The following is a 19,583-nucleotide window of genomic DNA, read 5'->3' on the forward strand; positions in this document are numbered from 1 at the left end:
AGAAACTTATCATTTTGTATTTTTTAAACTAAATTTCAACACCCTGTAAATCTGTAACGAAGCATTTTTGGGCTATCGTTCATATAGCAAGCTAGAGTGGTTTTCTGACCTAGAATAAGTGGCTGGAAATAATTCCCCTTTCTCATGAAACAGTTTGTATCAAAAACATTTAAGTGCGCCATGTTTTAAAAGGTTCGGTCCTCAACTAATGTGACAAAATTCACTCACATTGTTGGCGCAAAAATATTGCGTTTTATGCAAATTTTTATTTTCTTAGATGGGCAAACCCAAATTTCCTATTACTTAGCTTATAAAGTTTCTGGAGGGTGCTGGCAAGAAAGACTAGTACCATTTAAAAATAATACTTTTTTGTTGGCAATATTCCGGTGTAACAATGTTTTCCGAGTAAAAAATGTATACTTGGTTCAACTCGATATCTCTGACCGTTTTCGAGACATTTCACATTGAATCCTCTAGTAATTTTCTGAACGAACTCAAAATAGATCCTAATGTTGTCGTAAATCGACATTTTTAAAGTGGACCATGCAAAAATAGTAGTTTTCGATACATACATACGAATAAAGGACATAACACGAATCATAAGTTATAATAAATAAAAATAGCCAAAAATAAAAGGCGCCAACTTTATATTTAAAATTGATGTCAATGCCATTTTTCAAATGTCAAAAGCGTACTTTTGTAAGCATATACAAGTGAAACAATGAGTTTTGAAAATTCAAGTGCGACTTTGATAGTATGGCGTACAAGTTGCATATTTTGCAGGACGCAAATGTGGCAACATCGGCAAGCGCAGAAAAATAGATCATTTGAACGACTTAGAGATTGAACGTGTAACAAATTTATAATTTACAAATTGTAAGTAAACTTAAAACTTTAATCAATAGTTGTCTTGTTACTTTTTAATGAAAATACTTTAAATACTTTACTTTAGAAACTGTCACATAATATATGACATTGACATGTTCAATTTGTCACATTTAATTTTGCGAGCAACGTGCGTAAAAGTAAAACAATGAACAGTAAAGAAAAGTGCTTTTTTGTGATCATCGCATCTGATCGAAGTTCGTTGTTGATTCATTCGAATAAAAAATTGTTTTATTATCAGTTCAGTGCAAGACGAGATATTTTAACTTCGGCAATTACATTGAAGTTTTTGAAAATGCCCCGAATTATTTCTCATGAAGAAAAAATAGGGCTTGCGATCATGAGCAAGAAAATTTTAAATGCTGGAGGAAACAACAAACAAACCGGCCAGAGGAATTGAGTTTGCACAATTACCACCAAATGCTTTACTGCGTTTAAAAAGTAACTTAAAGTAGTTCGTAACGAGCCTAAATAAGTACTTGAATATGAGTGAATACACTTTAACAGAATATTTCTTTTATTGAGATCCAATTTGAATTAGCTCAAAAATTAGTTCAAAAAATTACCAGATGTTTCAATGTGAAATTTCCGGAAAGCGGTCAGATATCGACATATACATACCAAGTACACATTTTTGCTTAAAAATGTTGCCAACAAAAAGGTCAAAATTTAGAAACTAAAAAAAGTCTTTCTTCCCAGCGCCCTCCAGGAACTTTTAGCTAGGTAAAATTAAATTTGGATTTGTCCATCTAACAACAATCCCAAAGACAATTTTTTTGGTAATAGAAAACTGGTTAGAAATGAATGAAAAAAAAAACGAAAATTTGATTTACATTTAGACCACCTCGGAACCTATAAGCTTTCGAATAAAACAAATTTGGCCTGATACGCAATATTTTTACCTTAACAAATTACGGATAAATATTAATACATACCTTCAGTTTTAGCAACGCAGTGAGAACTTGCTGTAAGATTGGCCTGATATACTTCAGAGGTAGAGGGCTAAATTTATTCTGCTTCAAAAAGTCGTACAGACTCTGCTCCAACATCTCAAAGACCAAACATAAATGAGCTTTATGCTCGAAGAACTCATACGCTCTAACGATATTAAAATCGTTGACACTCCGATCACTCAATTTCGATAGGATACTGATCTCGATTAGACCCTGAAAACATTTTTCATTGTTTAAGCATCCAGAGGGATGAGGGATGAGGTGTAGGTTGTAGCGCTTTTGCCACCTTAAGTACTTACTTGTTGTTTAAAATACGGATGGTTTTTAAGAATTTTAATCGCGACAATCTCATCAGTGCCTCTCTTCGAGCATTTCACCACCTGCCCAAAACTTCCTTGGCCTAAAAACTGAAGTACCTTGTACTTATTTGACTTAGAGTCCAGCACCTCGTCCTGCACGATATTATAGCCGACCTCTGCATAACTTCCGGAACCTGCATATAAAAACAAGAATTTAAGAAAATTGCTCGGCTGTAGAATTTCTGGATGGGGGTTGCCAACCTTGCCAAGTTATGGACATTTTTAGACCTTTAATCAGCTCATTTCCACTCTACTCTACTCGACTTTAACCACCACAGCTCCGTTATGAATTCTATTGATCCAAAATATCAATACATTGTACAGGGTGTTAACAATATGGACTTCAATCTAAAACTTTTTAACGCAATATAACTTTTGTTTTTCAAAGAGAAGTACCTGTAAATTAATACGTCATTAGATAGACAATTCACAAAGTAACAAATTTGCATTTACACTTTAAGCTGTAAAAACAACCATTTTTAAATTATAAATTATGTTATTTAAATATTTCCAAAAGTTATTACATTTTGTAAGGTGGCTATGGAATTCATTAAAAAATTTGTTGATACTTGACATATTCAATAAAGAAAAGTGCAACGTTTCATAAAATGCATGGAATTTCATACCAAAAATGCAATAAAACTGCATACGTCTATAAAAATAAAAATATAAAATTATACCAATTGTGATATTTTAAAATAAATGTTCAATATGATTTCCGTTAACATTTAAGCAACTATTAATATCTACGTTTTTGAAATGAATCGCTAACGCAGTTCAAAACAATACTATTAATGCTTCGAAAAGCAGTTGTGATTCGTTCCTTCATGTCATCTTTTGTAGTTGGAGTTATTTTATAAATTTTGTCGTAAGCCCATGAAACAAAATCCATTTTTGTCAAATCGGGTGAACGAGGTAAATCGATTAATTGTACTCATCAATTTGAGCTGTATGGTGAACTGGAGCTCCATCATGTAAATACTACATTCATTTCTTGATATAATTAAATAAATGATTAATTAAACGTGACAATTCAAATTTTGACACTTATTTATTGACTTCCGTAGCCACCTTACAAAATGTAGCAACTTTTTGAAATTTTTAAATAAAATAAATTATAATTTGAAAACGGTTGATTTCACAGCTTAAAGTATAAATGTACATTTGTAACTTTGTAAATTGTCTATCTAATGACGTATTAATATACAGGAACTTCCATTTGAAAAACAAAAGTTATATTGCGTTAAAAAGTTTTAGATTGAAGTCCACATTGTCCACACCCTGTACAATGTATTAATGTTTTGGTTCAATCGAAGTCTTAACGGATCTGTGGTGATTGGAAAGACGTATTTTTTTGTCTCTTTAACGGCTTTTCTTGCTTCTACAATTAATTTTTAGATACCATGTTTTTAAGAAAACTTTTACGAAAATGGCGATAATCTGCCAACGTCGCAAGTAAGAAAAAAGCAATTTACGGTTCATATGCAGCATTCCATGAGCTAATGAAAAATGGGTAGTTCTATTTAAAAAAAATATACTCTGTATCATATAAGATATTTTTAAAATGTGCGCACTTTGTGCGTCAACAACTTTTATATGAAACTATGTTTCGAAAGTTCAACACCATCGGAAATAATGGACTCTATCGCACTAAAAAACAACCACCTATAATAAAAACAGAAAACCGACACAGTAATTGTTTTAGTGTCAGTATGTGGCAATGCGCTCTTATTTTTTTATAAAATTAGGAGTCATAATTGCGCATTTAGGCCCGTATTTATAAAGAATACTCAAGCCGATACTCAGCTCATGCTTGGCCAAGTACGAGATCGTTCTCAACCGAGAGAGACGATTTATAAACAGTACTTCGTGAATTCTCGGCGAAGTATCGGTCGATTATAGATGTATAGGGACTTTCGTATTTATTTGGTAATTTTATATTGGGACTATTGGCGAATTTGTCGAATTGCGACTAGTCTACGATTATCCGCTTTCAATAATGGTTCGTTTAAAAAAGGCACCTCAATAATAGTGGTCTTTGAAAACCGAAACCTTTTCCGAAATTCTACATCTGAGAAAAACTCAAAAGGATTTTTGAAATCTCATATATATATTTTACTAACACGTTGGCATTCGTTTATTTCCTCCTCTATTACGTCCAAATATTCAAAACCTTGTCCATTTTTATATTGTATACGATAGTAAAATCAAAAAATTAAAATGCAAAACATAACATAAACAGTAATATAACCTTAAAACCCGTTTGACGGTTCAACGAAAAATATCGATGCCTCAATGGCTGGGTAGAAGCAATGCTCAAGCCACCGTCGACCGATACTTGAGCAAGCAAAGCTGGAGAACTGGCTTGAGAATGGTTTATAAAACGGAATCGAAGCCAAGTCTCGTACTTGAGACCGGACTCATGCTTGAGCATCGTTTATAAATACGGACCTTAGAACACTATCTAAGCAGACAAAGAAAACGCGAATCTTGATGATTTCGATTTGACAAATTTCCATGGAGTCGGTTTTTGCGGATATGACTCGAAACTAGTGAAGTTTTCGGGGGTTTAAGTTGTCGTGCTAAAGAATGTCCTCTTAACGTTTAGCCAGCACCAGTAACTTGCATGTTCATGTTCGCTTCGGGTGTGCAAACATTGAAAAAAAAACTTTTCCACGGCGGACCAGAAACCCGAAAAACTCACCAGTCTGAAAAGTCCCAGTTAAAATCGGGGGTCAATTCAAATGAAAAAACACTTTATAATTCTCAACATTACACTACCACTAACATACTGTTTTTTGTGAGAATAATAATTAAGTAATTCGAGGTTGATATGAGAAAACCGCGCAAGGCCGTCTGATTTTTCGCCCTAAAACCAAGCAATACATTGACTGTGAAAACAAACGGACGGATTTCTGCATGCCCCATGCATCCGTTTATACGATGATATGAAAGTGATTCAATTGGTTGGAGATCTGTCAGGTCGTGCGACGACGGACGAATCACAACAGATCTCCTAGTACATGCTAAGTTTTGGTTTGAGTACATTAGTTTTGAAGCGTTTGCTGATTTATTTAACACAACTAAAATGCAAAATTAGCATCATTTTGCCGGCAAAGGGCTCGGAATCAAGAGACAGTCAAGAGCAAAATAAAGCAAAAAATGGCAAATATCTCAAAGATAAGTAAGTGGGGGATTACCCAACGTCGTAGCGCTTAATTCTTAATTCGTAAAATTTAACCTTTTTAAGGATCGGTTGTTAGCCAGTTTCTTAATCCTTCGTTTTTTACGAATGTGATGTGTTGCTGTGATATAACCTAAAATATTGTCTATATTTTGATTTATTGGTCTGTTTGCCTTTATAAATTAAATTAATTGCAATGTTCTTGAATAATCAACAAATGATTGCACTTGGCCTGACTGGAGTATTATTTACTCTACTTAGTGCAGATTTGAAGCTTAATAGGGTAGTAGGTGTAGGCGTTTTGGTGTTCGCCCCATGAATCGGAAAAGACCCACAGAAGGTCTTTTTGCCACCTTAATAAAAGATATGGTATATAGTGAGTGGGAGCAATTTTTTAAATACACAAGAATGACGAAAAGCCAGTTTTTTGGCTTACATGGATTGCTTGCTCCGTATTGGGCAAAAGATATCAGCAAATTGCATTTGGAATCTGAGCAGCGGTTTGTCCCATAAGTGAACTTGCTCTTCCACTAGGTCCAACAGTTCATGTTCCAACATGTTTCCATAATTTTCTTCTTTAATTTCAATTCTTAAGCTGAACAACCTCTTACGAACAATCCTTATCTTGAAATAATCCGGCTTGTGTTTAAATCAAAGAATCAAATAACGATTTCTATCTGTCGAAGTAGCCTCAAATTCGTTCTTTTAATTCGTAAAAGTTAAAAGTTCCGAAATTTTATGTTTGTAATTTAAAGACTTGGGTAAACGGTCTTTTTTAACCACGCAGTGCTAACTTGGATTTTATGAATTAAGTTAATGATTAAGTTGAAGAATAAACTTACGACGTTGGGTAATCCCGCGCTAAGTGTACAGGTTGGGAGACTTGAAACGCACAGTCTGGAGGATAATTTGTCGAAATATGCAGACATTCTCAAACATATTTAGGGCTCAAATAGCTACCGACACAAACCGTAAAAAACCAAACGTTTTGTTGTCAATATTCCGGGGGTTCCCATGGGAACAATGACAGCGATATTTCCGCGAACAGAGCAGCAACAATCAAATAATCAAACTTTATGTTGTTTCCGTGGTGTTCCAACCATAGAGTATTGGCGAGTTCAACTACCGATGGTGGTGCTGCGAAACGTCAAATTACTCGTTGTCGAGTGACAGTTGATACTTTTCAGCATTGTTTAATTATTGGAATTGATGACATTTATAACATAAAACAATATTTACACATTTTTCGATTTGTTTCTATTTCTTCAAAAGCTTACAAAAGTTGATTAGAACAAAACAAAACAAATTACAATCAGACGTAAGCAGCAATGTGATCCCAATGGATCTACAATGGTAGTTATAATTTTAGCCCCCACGGGGCGTTTAGTCTGTTGAACTCGCGAATAGTAACTTTATGCTTAAGCGGTATTAGCTCTTTAAAAATTATATTTTGTTTTATTTTTGCATTCTTATCTTAATTTAAAATACTTTTCGTTATAAAAAATACGAACGAAAATTGGACCGTGTTTTAGTTATTAGACTTTAACGATGAAAATTCGCCGTCGTCTTAAGACAGAAATTTTATCAATTTGGCAAGAGAAAGAACTAATTAATATTCGGTTTGCAAACTATTTGTTGAAACTACAGGGCGGTCATAATAATTGTCCAACATTGCCATATTTTCAAGCTCAAAAATTGCATCATTTTTAAAGCCACACCCCTTCATTTTGCCAGTGTATCTTACTCGGGATAAGAAAACTTTTCATGTTCGCTAATTAGTGATTATAAACCTCGGCTTTGTCTACCTAGAAGCGTATTCAGAAGTTTTTTTAGTTTTAAAGTATTTTAAAATTTCTAAATTTTAGAAATAGTCAAGGATTTCGATTTAACTATTGGAAAATTTTAGAAATAGTTAAGGATTTCGATTTGTCTATTGAGAAATTTTAAAGGTAGTTAAGTTTTTTTCGAAAATCTATTGTTATCGAGAGTTTCATATGGACAAAATGCATCCCAAACTGAGTGGATTTGTTCCGGAAACCATTATCGCTGGGAGAGAAAGAACCCCTTGTACGGAGTGTGCCAACGATAGAGTAAAGTAAGTTTACTTAACTGGTACCATTTGATTGAAAATTCATAGGAATATTTTGCTCGATTTTAACTTTCAAACTTTTTCTAAAAAACGAAACTTCGTGTCGAAAAAGTTTGCTTTTATAAAATATAAAGGCTGCGAAAAGATACCCAGCAGAATAGACGTTTTTCGAAACAATGTAAAAACTATGGTTTTAAAAAAAGCCAAATATCTCCACAACTAAACGCAACTAAGAGATTCTCAATACGCCTCTAGATAGAGGAAACCCATTTTTCGAAAAACTATGTTGCAGAAATGCAAGGTTTTCCGGTCCTGAACAAACCACACTGACTATATACGAGGTGTTCCATTCAAAATAAATGATATTTTTGAGCTTGAACATATATTAATTTGGACGCATATTATGACGGCCCTGTACCTTCCAAGACAAATATTTCCATCTGCCAAATTTAAAAATTTTGTGTAAAATTTATCAACACTATGAAAATGTTAATTTCTATGTGTTTTATTTATGAGTTCAGTAAATTTACAATATGACGATGAAAATTTCGATACCATCGTTGGAAAACCATATGCCCCATCTATGTACAGGGTGATTGAAAAGTCTGACCAAGTTTAGAAGGTGAATGCTAGCATTATTCTGAGATAGAAAGTTCTAATACATGAAACTATTTATGGTTCAGATAATTAACAGATTTCTATTTTTGCAATTTAGTCGCAACTTTTCTTAGGCGGTGTTTTAAAAAAAATGTGGCTGTCTGTCACTTTTCCCCCATTAAAATTAGCTACTTTCCCTTAAGATAACAGAGTACACCATGATGTTCCGGCTGTTGCAAAACCGTTGCTTTGGGCTGAATTTTTCTTAGACAAAAGTAGGTATTTGAATTAGTTTCGGTTAATTTATTCAGTTTTTGTTCCTTTTGGATAGTATTTTTTAATTTTGGAGCAATTTTTTACAAAACCGCATGCTTTGCTACATGAGTTAGTTGATTAGTTGGCTACGGGATGCTTAAGCTATAATTAGGTTAATAGGTTAATATTAATCGTACATTTTCGCTTACCTTGCGACTGCCCGGAGTCTGCGGTAGCTGCGGGTGGAGCTGCTGCTCCCCCTTGCTGCGACCCCAGAGGCGCTGAAAGAGTTGCCGTCGAAACCGTGGTCGCACGTTCCCAAACGTTCGAAGAATGGGCGACTCCTTGTCCCCCAGTTGCTTCCAAACACAACCTTGCCCGCTGTAAAAAAAATTGTTTCAGTTCTCCTGACTGGGCCATGTATAGGTGATAAATGGTGTCCGCCGCGATCAATATCTGGCAAACTATAATTAGGAGAAATTTCAAAATTGGACAGTGCGTCAAAGTCATTGGGGGCAAGCGGCGAAAATATTTTCAAGATGGCCACACTTCCGGTTATACCGGAAGTAGGTATCAACTTGTTTATTTTAAATGAAACACCGTATATATTATTACATTGTTGAATTCTACTCCAAATTCTAAATATATTTAATCCTTATCAAGTAATATCCTATACCTAAGTCTAATCGGTTTTGAAATATTTTAAATTTTATGTAAAAAATGACAGTTGCAGCCACTCGACTAATTATTAGTTTTTCCTATAAGAGAATATGAATTGAGTCGCATTTATTGTTGAAAAGGACTTACTTTAATGGAATTTCGACAAAATTTTGATAACTATTAACACAAAGGGTTAAAAAATTTGTTTCAAAATGACGTTGAGAAAACGACCCAAAATCAATTTTTTCAAATGGAAACCCCCTTTTTGATAATTTCATCTTATTTAGTATTAAAAATAGGGGCAAGTTTGTGTAAAGTTCTCTGTTCCAAAACTGTTTAGTTTTCGAAATATCGTTAGTTTAATGTTTTCATATAGCTGTTTTGTCGCATCTTGTTTTAAATACTGTCACTCTCTTAGTTGTCATAACGAAAGTGGCCATTTTTAATACAATCAAATGCCAAAGGAATGCTGACAGCTGTCAGTTCATCATGCCCAGACTCTTAAATTATACAAACGAAGATTATTTAAACTTAAATGAAGAACATGTGACACATTTGTTGTATATTGAATCTGTCACATTCTCCATTAATAATAAATAAATTTAAATAATCTTAGTTTCTATAATTTAAGCGTCCGAGCATGATTATTAATTATTTTCAAAAGGTAACTGACATGGCAACTAAGAGTGATACGATGCGGCAAAATAGCCATTTGAAAACATTAAATTGACAATATTTCGAAAACAACTTTTGGAATAGACAACTTTACACAAACATATCCTTATTTTTAATACTGAATAAGATAAAATATCAAAAATTGGACTTTATTTGAAAAAAATGATTTTGGGCCGTTTTCTTAACGTCATTTTGAACCTTATTTTTTTAACCCTTTGTATTAATAGTTATCAAAATGTTGTCGAAATTCCATTAAAGTAAGTCCTTTTCAACAATAAACGCGACTCAAATTAAGTAGCACATACTCTCTTATAGGAAAAATTAATAATTATTCGAGTGGCTGCAACTGTCATTTTTTACATAAAATATCAAATATATCAAAAACGATTAGACTTAGGGATAGGATATTACACATTAAATATATTTAGGCTTTGGAGTAGAACTCAAAAATGTAATAATATATAGGGTGTTTCATTTAAAATAGCAAGTTGTTACCTACTTCCGGTATAACCGGCAGTGTGGCCATCTTGAAAATAATTTCGGCCGCTTGCACTTGGCACACTGTCCAATTTTCAAATTTCTGTTAATTATAGTTTGCCAGATATCGATCGCGGCGGTTCCCGGTGGGACACTCTGTATTGGAGGCAAATTGCCAAAAGCATAGTGAATGATTGCTTATTAGAAGACAGAAATTCAACGCTAGGTTCGATAAAGTTGCATTCTGTCGCCTATCTTCTTCAATATATTTTCTTTATTTCAAGTTTTTTTCCAGAAGAAGATGAAGTCGGAATTGTCAACAAATTAACCATTTTAGATATGCGGACGGTACAATAATAATGACAGACAATATGATGATCTTCAAACTTTCATGCAAATAATAGACGGTTTGTGTAAAAAATATGGCCTCAGAATGAATTTAAACAAAACAATATTTATGGTGATCACCAGAAAAATGAACATTACCATAGTTGGTAATTGATGGTAGTCCAAAAGAAAGAGTTAAACACTACAAATATTTGGGCACATATATAAATGAAACTGCTGAAGAATTGTAGGAAATAAAATCTAGAATTGAAATAGAAAAAAACAGCTTCTTAAGCCTCTTTCATGAGGCTTAAGAAATTTTTATGCAGCAGTGACAAAAACTTGTGGTGCTATCGACGCATTTGCGAATCTCCTGGACTGATAAAATTGCAAATGTCGAGGTACTCCATCGCATGAACAAAGACAAATAAATATATAATACACTTAAATATTTCGCACATGTAAGAGAACTAAAATATAAGCTGTTGCTGAATATTATGCTGAATATTATCGTAGGAAAAATCCAGGGAAAACAAAGTCAGGTAAGGAGGAAAGAACCTCCTGGCTGAAAAACCTCAGAATGGTTTGAAACGACATAGATTGAATACTTTTTGGGGCTACCGGAAAATAATCTTACCTTTCTTGGGTAAGTTCCTGTACCCGACCCGTCGATGTTAACCGCAGGTTCCTTCCGAACCGTCAAGTCTAACGGTTGACTTTGGAAGGAACCGCGGTCCTCTGCGATTGTGATAACATCCCGAGTCACTAAGGGATTGTCCCAAGAATTGGGCATTTTTGGCTCCAAGCTCCAAAGCTGCAAAAACATGGGGTGCTCATGTATATCATGTAAAATGGGTGCTCTGTCTGTCGGTTGTGCCGTTCTTTTTAATTAATTTTAATAAAAATACACTTAAAATAAAGCACATGCAGCGAAACAAAAGCAAGAAGCTCTCTCATGAGTCTTAAAAAGTTCTTATGTAGCAGAGGCAAATATTTGAGGTGCTATCGACGCATTTGCGAATCACGTGGACTAATAAAATTATGTCGCACTGCAATGCAAATGTCGAGGTACTCCATGGTATGAATAAAGACAAAGAAATATATAAGACACTTGAACGTTTCGCACATGTTGTTAGAGAACGGAAATATCCAGAGAAAACAAAGTCAAGAAAAAAGAAAAGAACATCCTTGCTTAAAAAGACCTTGAGAGAATGGTTTGAAACGACATGGAGCGAATACTTTCTTGGTAAAAAGGAAAATACGCTTACCGTTCTTGATGGGCCGCCCGGCAATTTTGGCATATTTGTTTTTTGAGCTGGAAATAAAAAATTTATATTATTTTTATGCCAGAGAAATTATTGTGTTAAATGAAATAGTTCCAAGCAAATGAGAAACTCCCGAACTTACCGCACACGTAATCTCGACTGAGCCACTTTACATTCTAGCGCAGACCTAAAATCTCTACTGCAATTCCCCCTCCACATATTCAGAAGAAATTGGTGGTGAGAATAGGTGCGGTGCCAAGGATCACGGCGACCGTCTTCCTTTCTCTTTCTCTCACACATGATTTAAAATGGTCAGTTTTGTCAACCGGAACACCCAGTTATCGTTTCAAAACCTGTAAAAAAAATTGAAATCGTCACTTTTCGTAGCATATACATAGTTTAATATCGTGTATGGACAAGTTCTTATTTATGAATTATCATAGAGACTACATCAAACTAGATCGTATTCACAGGAGAGTCGAGCTTGCGACTTCACCAGCGGCATTTTATTAGTTAGCCACGTGCTTTCAAGCGTTTATAAGAAAGTAACAGATAAACTATTCCTTGCTTCCACTTAAAATTGGTACGTTTTCCGGTTTTTTTTGTCCGTTTCAAATTAGAAATAATTCCTGAAGTTTCCTCAAGCCGAGTACATATGCGGAAAATATCCATCCTACGAGGCGCACTACAGAAGTTTTCAAAATAGGAAGAAAAACTCCTCTTTTTTCTCAAGACTTTATTTATGTGGGCCCCATGGAAAATATTGGCGACTTTTTGGCGTTGAAATAAAGTAAGTGTTGTCAAAATGCCTGGAGATGTAGTGTTCCGTTATCGAAAAACTTTGGGAAACCCTGTTCAAAACGCACAGTCCCTACATAGCCAACCTTCATGAAAAAAGAGACCACTATTATCTCCCATGTCGATCGGGCGCGCATGTCTTTCGTTGGCTTCTGTACATTTTTGAAAACCCAAACTCAGGAGTGTTGCTTGAAAAGGGGATCGAACAACCATATCCAAGATTCGCAACCTGTTGCAGAACACGCGTTTTCACGCTCCTTCATAGAATTATTTTATAATTTTCGTACACCAATTCACATGAGACTTCTTCCCGACGTTTTTCAAAATGTGTGGGATTCATTTAGTTCTAAGCTTAGATTGATTCGCGAAACGAGTATATACGTTTGCTGGCCAAACTCAAAAGATAGGTGATGTCTAAGCACCTAAACCTTCATTTTTGCACGATTTGAGACCTTCAAGAACATTTGCAGACTTTGATTATCCTTCGTTTAGGAAATATGGATGTCTTCAATTCAATTCAGATTGATTCGCATTCCACCAAACCAATTTTTAAATCACCCAAACTAAACTATTGCACTGAATTCGTTCAAACTATCACTGGATACTAATAAAAGATAATATATCAAAATGATGAACCCAAAATGACAATTGCGTTTTGTTTGGTATAACCTGAACCTAAATACTTCTGTAGTGCCCCTCATAGAAAATTATTTCCAAATAATATACAAGCTCAAATATGTCTAAAAGGTCTGTATCTTCCGACTGTGACTGCAAATTTCGAAATCGATGTTCTGGGCCACCAAGACGTAAAAAGCTACGTTCTCACATATGTTAATTTTCGAAAAGTCTCCCAATAACCGCCTAATGAGCATCCAAAATTGCATGTTAGTTAATCTCAACAACTTGGTTATTTCAAATGGAACCCTGGATTTCTTCAATTTTTGGATTGACCATCAAATGCATATTTCAGAAATTTACGTCAGGTTTATGTTCCACGTGTGTGTCCAAATTTAGCTTCAGAAACCTATTTCAGGTAGCGATTTCAAGGGCTTTGTACCTTATTTGCCGCCTTATGCTATATCAAACGATTCACGTTTCAAAGTTAAACTACGATGAACTATTATTTTGGATACCCCTTCAATAATAATCATAAATCGCTAGAAAACACCAGCATTCCATTGAGCAATTCTTGATTTACTTTTGATGCTGATTTTCCGATTTAATTCCAACTGAACCATGCGTTTCTTTGTAATATATTTTTAGTTAGTTAGGCAACATCGCTACATTCGTCAGGGATAAGAAAGTTCTCTCACATATTGAAATGCTTGTGCCCTGCCTTTCGACGATTTCTAAGCGATAAGTTCAGGTAGCCGAATTTAGCGTTTAAATTTGACCACTACAGATTCAGTCCAATTCAAGGTCCTGCACAGTGGAACCGCCATTTGGACGGAGATGGAGTTTTAATGTTAATATGGCCTTTAAAAAGTAAAACTTCTTCTTCTTTTGGAAATCAACTGATCAACCACCTTAGATTCGACGTTGTAGAAGAAGTTCGCTACTTAGCTTTATGAATTTAAGGCATATTTTCAGTTTTTCAGAATTAAGTTTCTGTCCAAATTCTAATGCTTGTAAAAAACATTTTCATTTTCACACAAAAAAATTTCTGTTTGTATTGGCTATGTCCAGTGCTTCGGTAGAATTTCTTCTTGGCGTTCCGCAAGCACGAGTGGCTTGCATCTTCAGAAGTGGTTTGCTTGAACGCTTACAGCTTACGCCATCAGAACAGTGTAAGCGTTTAAGCTTCACCGTAAGAAGTGGTTTGCTTGCTGCTATGAACCGGCATCGTTTAATCGCAGCAATTAATAAGAATCGAACATTAAAAATATTTCAAACTAATCCAAAAATAGTGGAATCGGTTAAGTACTACAGGATATATTAAAATGTTTGTATTGAAAACTGCATTGGCCTCCTTGTCTTATATTATGAAAGATGCGAAAAATTCCTACGTTTTACGGTCACAGTATGACCCAAGCTCTCAAATGACCTTCTTAAAGTTAAAGCTAGTTATAGCTTTTCCCCCTTTTCAGATACCAATACTTTTTTGTTTTATCGTAGACGTTTTGCCCCCTTAGCGGTCGAGCTACTAACTTTAATACGTTTTCCAGTCATTTTTTTACAGCCGCTCTTTACCCTTATCGGGATACCTTGTATATTCATGCTTAGTCAGCTAAGCTTTAACGATGAGTAAAAGTATTTATTTAGCATTAATTTGCAGAACTGTCTAACATTTGTAGCTTTGACAATCTTCCGCGTTTCGATCGCTCACTACATTCTGTAAAATCGTTTGCTTTTGTTTGTTGACAGTACTTGATCTTCGGGAAATTTTTGCGTTTTACGGGTATGTGTACTACTACCACTTCCACTTCCAGAAACGTTCGTACACGTGGCAGTTCGCAAATTTCTTGAATGTAAAGCAAGTTTTAATGTTTTGCTTCTACTTTCGCTTTGGAGCGGCAAGTTTGTCTCTGAAGCGACACAGAAGAAAAACGATTCTGAACTTAAAAAAAGTACATCCTACATACTTCAGAGAAATAATTCTCAGTAGACAAAAATATTTCTACTTTCGCTTTGGAGCGGCAAGTTTGTCTCTGAAGCGACACAGAAGAAAAACGATTCTGAACTTAAAAAAAGTACATCCTACATACTTCAGAGAAATAACTCTCAGTAGACAAAAATATAAGATTGACTGAAAAAAATGTTAATTACTGTAAAATAGAAAAAGTCAAAACTAACCAAGAGCGACAGAGATTTCAAACATCATATCGCATATACTATGCAGACTAAAATTTGCATGTTTTTAACATTAAAGTCAACTTAACCAAGACGGTTCTTATCCGGACCAATAATTGTTGTCTTATTATAATATAATTGTTATTGTTAAATTGTTTATACGTTCCGTTGCAAAAAATATATCGGTATATGGTTTTCACTATTTTGTTTCATTTTGATCCTATTTCTAACTATGTGAAATATTACATATTATTCCACTTACACTCTGGCAGCCAAAGAAGCAATCATAAGGACGAATATTTTACAGCAGGAGATAAGTAAATAAAAAGCTTTTTAACTAAAATTTAATTATTGAATGTTATCAATCCGACAATATTCCTCCCTTTGATGGAAACCCTAAATTGCCTTATAGATTTGCAAGTGCAACAGAAAATTTATTAATGCTTGACAATCCTGAAGACCCAATAAACATTCATCTTTGACCCTATTTAGGAAAATGTAAAAGTTAATTTAAAACTTTTCAAAAGTGAAAGTCCTTTTAATTTTGGAATAAAGATTCAAGACTCTAGAAGTTTTCTTTTCTCTAACCTAAATTCATCGCGTGATTCTTTCGAAACAAAACACATTAAAGTTCTAGACTATGCCGAATTTACCTTAAAACGATTTTAAATGGATTACCGTACAATTTACAATGGATTGTAAGGTTGAAAAATCATATTAATTTAGAGCAAGTTTTCCCAATTTTTTCAACTTCAATAAAAATTTTGCGAGGCCACAATTTCAACCGGAAAGTAATTTTATTATTTTTCCTCAAAATTATATTTTCCTCGCTTCTCCCATAATGGAAATTTCAATACACCAAGCCCAATTATGCCTACTTATCAGAATAGTTTTAACGCTCAACAAAATTTCGACCGAACTCACAATTCTGGTCAAAACAGAGACCTTTTAATAATAATCAAATGTTTGGTCAACATTCCAGAAAAAGTAATTTAAGAAGGAATTATCAAGTAGAACCAATGGACAGTGGTTCCGGCAATACTTTAAAAATAATTCCAAACCGAAGTCCTCAAGAGATAACTTCAATTGGACAAAATGAAAATACACAAAATAGTAATTCGATTTTTGAATTAATCACTCGATTTTACCCGATGTTGATTTATATCTCCCCGGCGATTGTCATGACAATAATAATTAGTATCAGAATAATTCATATCAATATCAGCAACTTTTTATGATTTTTCGCCAGACATAGATTATTCATTTGATGAAAATAATTTGTGTGAACAAAACATTTTTTGCCAAGAAAATATAAATTTTCTCGCATTCACCCCAACAGTGGAAATAACATAATGCATTTAAATAACTTTAGCATAGAATTGCCATACGTAATCTTATCCGAAATAAACGCTAGATTTTAACTTGATATACTGATATAGCAAGTACCAAAAGTTTTATTAATCCAGAAATAGCTTAGAAAAATTTTCTCAATTTAATTGAAAATTCATGTTTTTTATTACAAACTGCCCACGTAGCACCCTTTCAAAAAGAAGTTGCTCAAATTCCAATATTCTCAAGCTTTTGTACCCCGGGAGATCAAAAAATTCATCTTTTCAACGTTTCAGAAAAATTTGACAGTTTAATAGGTTTAGACTTCATTAAACAACTGAATGAAAATGTATATTTTGGAAATTGCACTTTAAAGTTGCCTAATTTCCATCCACTATCAAGGTAAAACTATTGAAACTAATTTCACATATAATACCTCCTCGAACTGTTAAATAAATTGAGATTCCTTTCAACATCTCATAAGTTTATGGGTTTTCTTCCATATCAAAAACTTGATCAGATAGAAATTCCAGAATGTTTAGAACAAATGTACAATAATGTGGCACTAACTACCGCCCGATACTATCAAGATAAAATCCTATTAAAATACAATTTACTGATAACTTTCAGGTAGAACCAATTACCGAAACGCAATTCTTCTTTAACTAGTGCCCTTAAGAAAAATCAAAAAGATATAAAAAGTTGATAAATAACTAACTTGTAGTAATTAAAAAAATTATGCTAATAAAAATTTAAGTGCACACAAAAAAGTTCTGAACAACACAAAAGTAGGGGTTTCACATTTCTACCCTGTATAAATGTAAACTGAACTGCTAAACACTACCATAGAATGGCACTCAATAAGTTTCTATGTTTAACCGTTTTAAACAAAAACAACAAAAACGAATATTTTTAGCCACTCTGTAGAAGATTTGTAAGAGATTTTGCTAAAATAACCAAACCAATGACCAATTCTCTAAAGAAAAATATGAAATCGAACATACGAAATAATTCATAAACGGCTTTGAACATTGTAGACATCTATTAATTAACGCACCAATCTTGCAATACCCTGATTATACAAAACCCTTTCTATTAACTACGGACGCAAGCAATTTTGCCATCGGCGCTGTGTTATCGCAAGGTACAATTCCTAATGATAGACCAGTAGCTTACGCATCTAGAACTTTGAACCAATCAGAAAGTAATTACTCGATTATCTAGAATCCACTAACACGTGTATGAAAATGAGTCAGTAAAAAATAATTCCGGCGAATCAAATCGAACAATAGCCGACTATATACAACAATTTGATGAAAACCTAGAGGTTAATTAACCTACCATCAACTAGCCAGCAATAAAACAAAATTGGCTACGTCGAAATGCAAACACGTGAAATACTAGAAACAAAGGATTCTTAAGCTTAAGGGGAACTCTTAAACAATAGATAGCTTCCATCAATATTCTGATTTATCTCGCTTCGATGGCTCGCATAACATGCTGGCCTCAGGTACCAGTACAACATCTGGGATTTCGATATTTAATTATTTTATTAATAATAAACTTTATTAGTGATTAATAATTAACAAAGTAAAAAGGCAAACGGCTTTTGATTACTACCAGATAGAAATGACACAAACCAGTATTATTGAGTCACATGCTACCTGTTCCAAAGACCTGTGATTTTTGGCACATGTTATTTTAGCTCCTGATGGATATTGGTTTGTACCTGAAACCCGGCTGAAGCTTATTGTTCCACTGAAGGATATAGACGTCACTTGTCCCTAGTTTCTAATAATTTGTCAATCTGCTGAGTTAGCCATACATTTTGACTGAATTACTTTTGTTCCTTTATGTACCTATGAAAGGGCTGATAAATGCATCTTTATAAAATTCTAGTACAGAAATAAAACCATTTAATTCAGTTTTTTGGCATTGCTCGGCGACTGGTTGCATTGCGCGACAATCTGGTTTTCTAACAATTTTCCCTTTTGCGAAAAACCAACTATAATACATACATATTTTTGATCAAATAGTTATTGTTTTACTCATTTGACCCGTTTATTTTTATTTACATTATGCATCCTGTCTTCAATGTTCATCGTAATCGGTGATTACAATTCATCTTATCGCTCAGTTAAAAATTGGCGATTTACTACTTAATTAGCTTTAGCTGCTCACATTAAAGAAAATATCGGAGACGTGGCTCGAACATCCTGGTTTGTGTCATCACTATCACAGATACTTGTGAGACAAATAGGCTTTACAAGAAAACATGTTGCCACTTCATTTTTCGATTCAATTAATTTTTTGACAAAATTCGATAAATTTTCAAAGTTGGGACAAACCTATTATTATGACAAAATGCTAAACCTGTATGTGATAAATTGATTTGACTCCTTTATTGATGTTCCGAATCAATTAAGTGTGATAATGGAGGTGAATTCAATAACTTATTAAAGAGAGTGGCATTGAAAGCTCAAAAAATTAATATCCACTTAACTACACAAAGACATCATGAATAAAATTCTCCAGTAGAAGGATTTCATTCTGCGTTAATCAAGCATTTAAGAATATTGAAAGAGAAAGGCGTACTAATTCTAGAAACCTTTTGGATTTAATTTCTACCAGATTTTAGTCCGACTATGTGTCATCTACATACATGTCATACAAACATAACATCGACGAAATTTATAAAAAAGAAGTCAATGATACAAAAAAACAAAAAATATAAAATAATAAAGAGATATAAAACTCAAGATAATAAATCCTTAAAAATTCAATTAAACCAGAAGGTATATAAAAGGCTATACCCGCGAAACAAAAACAAACCAAAGTTCAGCTGACCCTAATGTTAAAATACAAAATATTAAACACTCTACCAAGATACTTCGAGCTAAATGATAACCCCGGATTACTACCATATTAATTAGGAAACGC

At 33.9% G+C, this 19,583-nt stretch overlaps 1 protein-coding gene across 7 annotated transcripts in view; it reads right to left on the reverse strand.

Moving 5' to 3' along the window:
* Positions 1–19,583, reverse strand: part of LOC109544344 (homeodomain-interacting protein kinase 2) — a 59,682-nt gene that overhangs the window by 6,763 nt on the left and 33,336 nt on the right. For 5 of the 7 annotated variants that reach the window (XM_048661418.1, XM_019914461.2, XM_019914459.2 and 2 more), the window contains 6 exons: positions 11,869–12,079; positions 11,730–11,776; positions 11,099–11,275; positions 8,520–8,703; positions 2,138–2,331; positions 1,821–2,051 (listed from right to left, as the gene is read on the reverse strand). In XM_048661418.1, coding sequence (XP_048517375.1) covers positions 1,821–2,051; positions 2,138–2,331; positions 8,520–8,703; positions 11,099–11,275; positions 11,730–11,762 — 819 coding nt within the window. In that variant the 5' untranslated portion in view covers positions 11,763–11,776; positions 11,869–12,079. The remainder of the gene's footprint in view (positions 1–1,820; positions 2,052–2,137; positions 2,332–8,519; positions 8,704–11,098; positions 11,276–11,729; positions 11,777–11,868; positions 12,080–19,583) is intronic. The other 2 variants (XM_019914462.2, XM_048661419.1) reach the window with 2 other exon arrangements.

The sequence above is a fragment of the Dendroctonus ponderosae genome, unplaced genomic scaffold (genome assembly GCF_020466585.1).
Source record: "Dendroctonus ponderosae isolate FM_Combo_2020 unplaced genomic scaffold, Dpon_F_20191213v2 Dpon_F_20191213_1, whole genome shotgun sequence".
In the NCBI taxonomy this organism is placed as follows: Eukaryota; Metazoa; Arthropoda; class Insecta; order Coleoptera; family Curculionidae; genus Dendroctonus; species Dendroctonus ponderosae.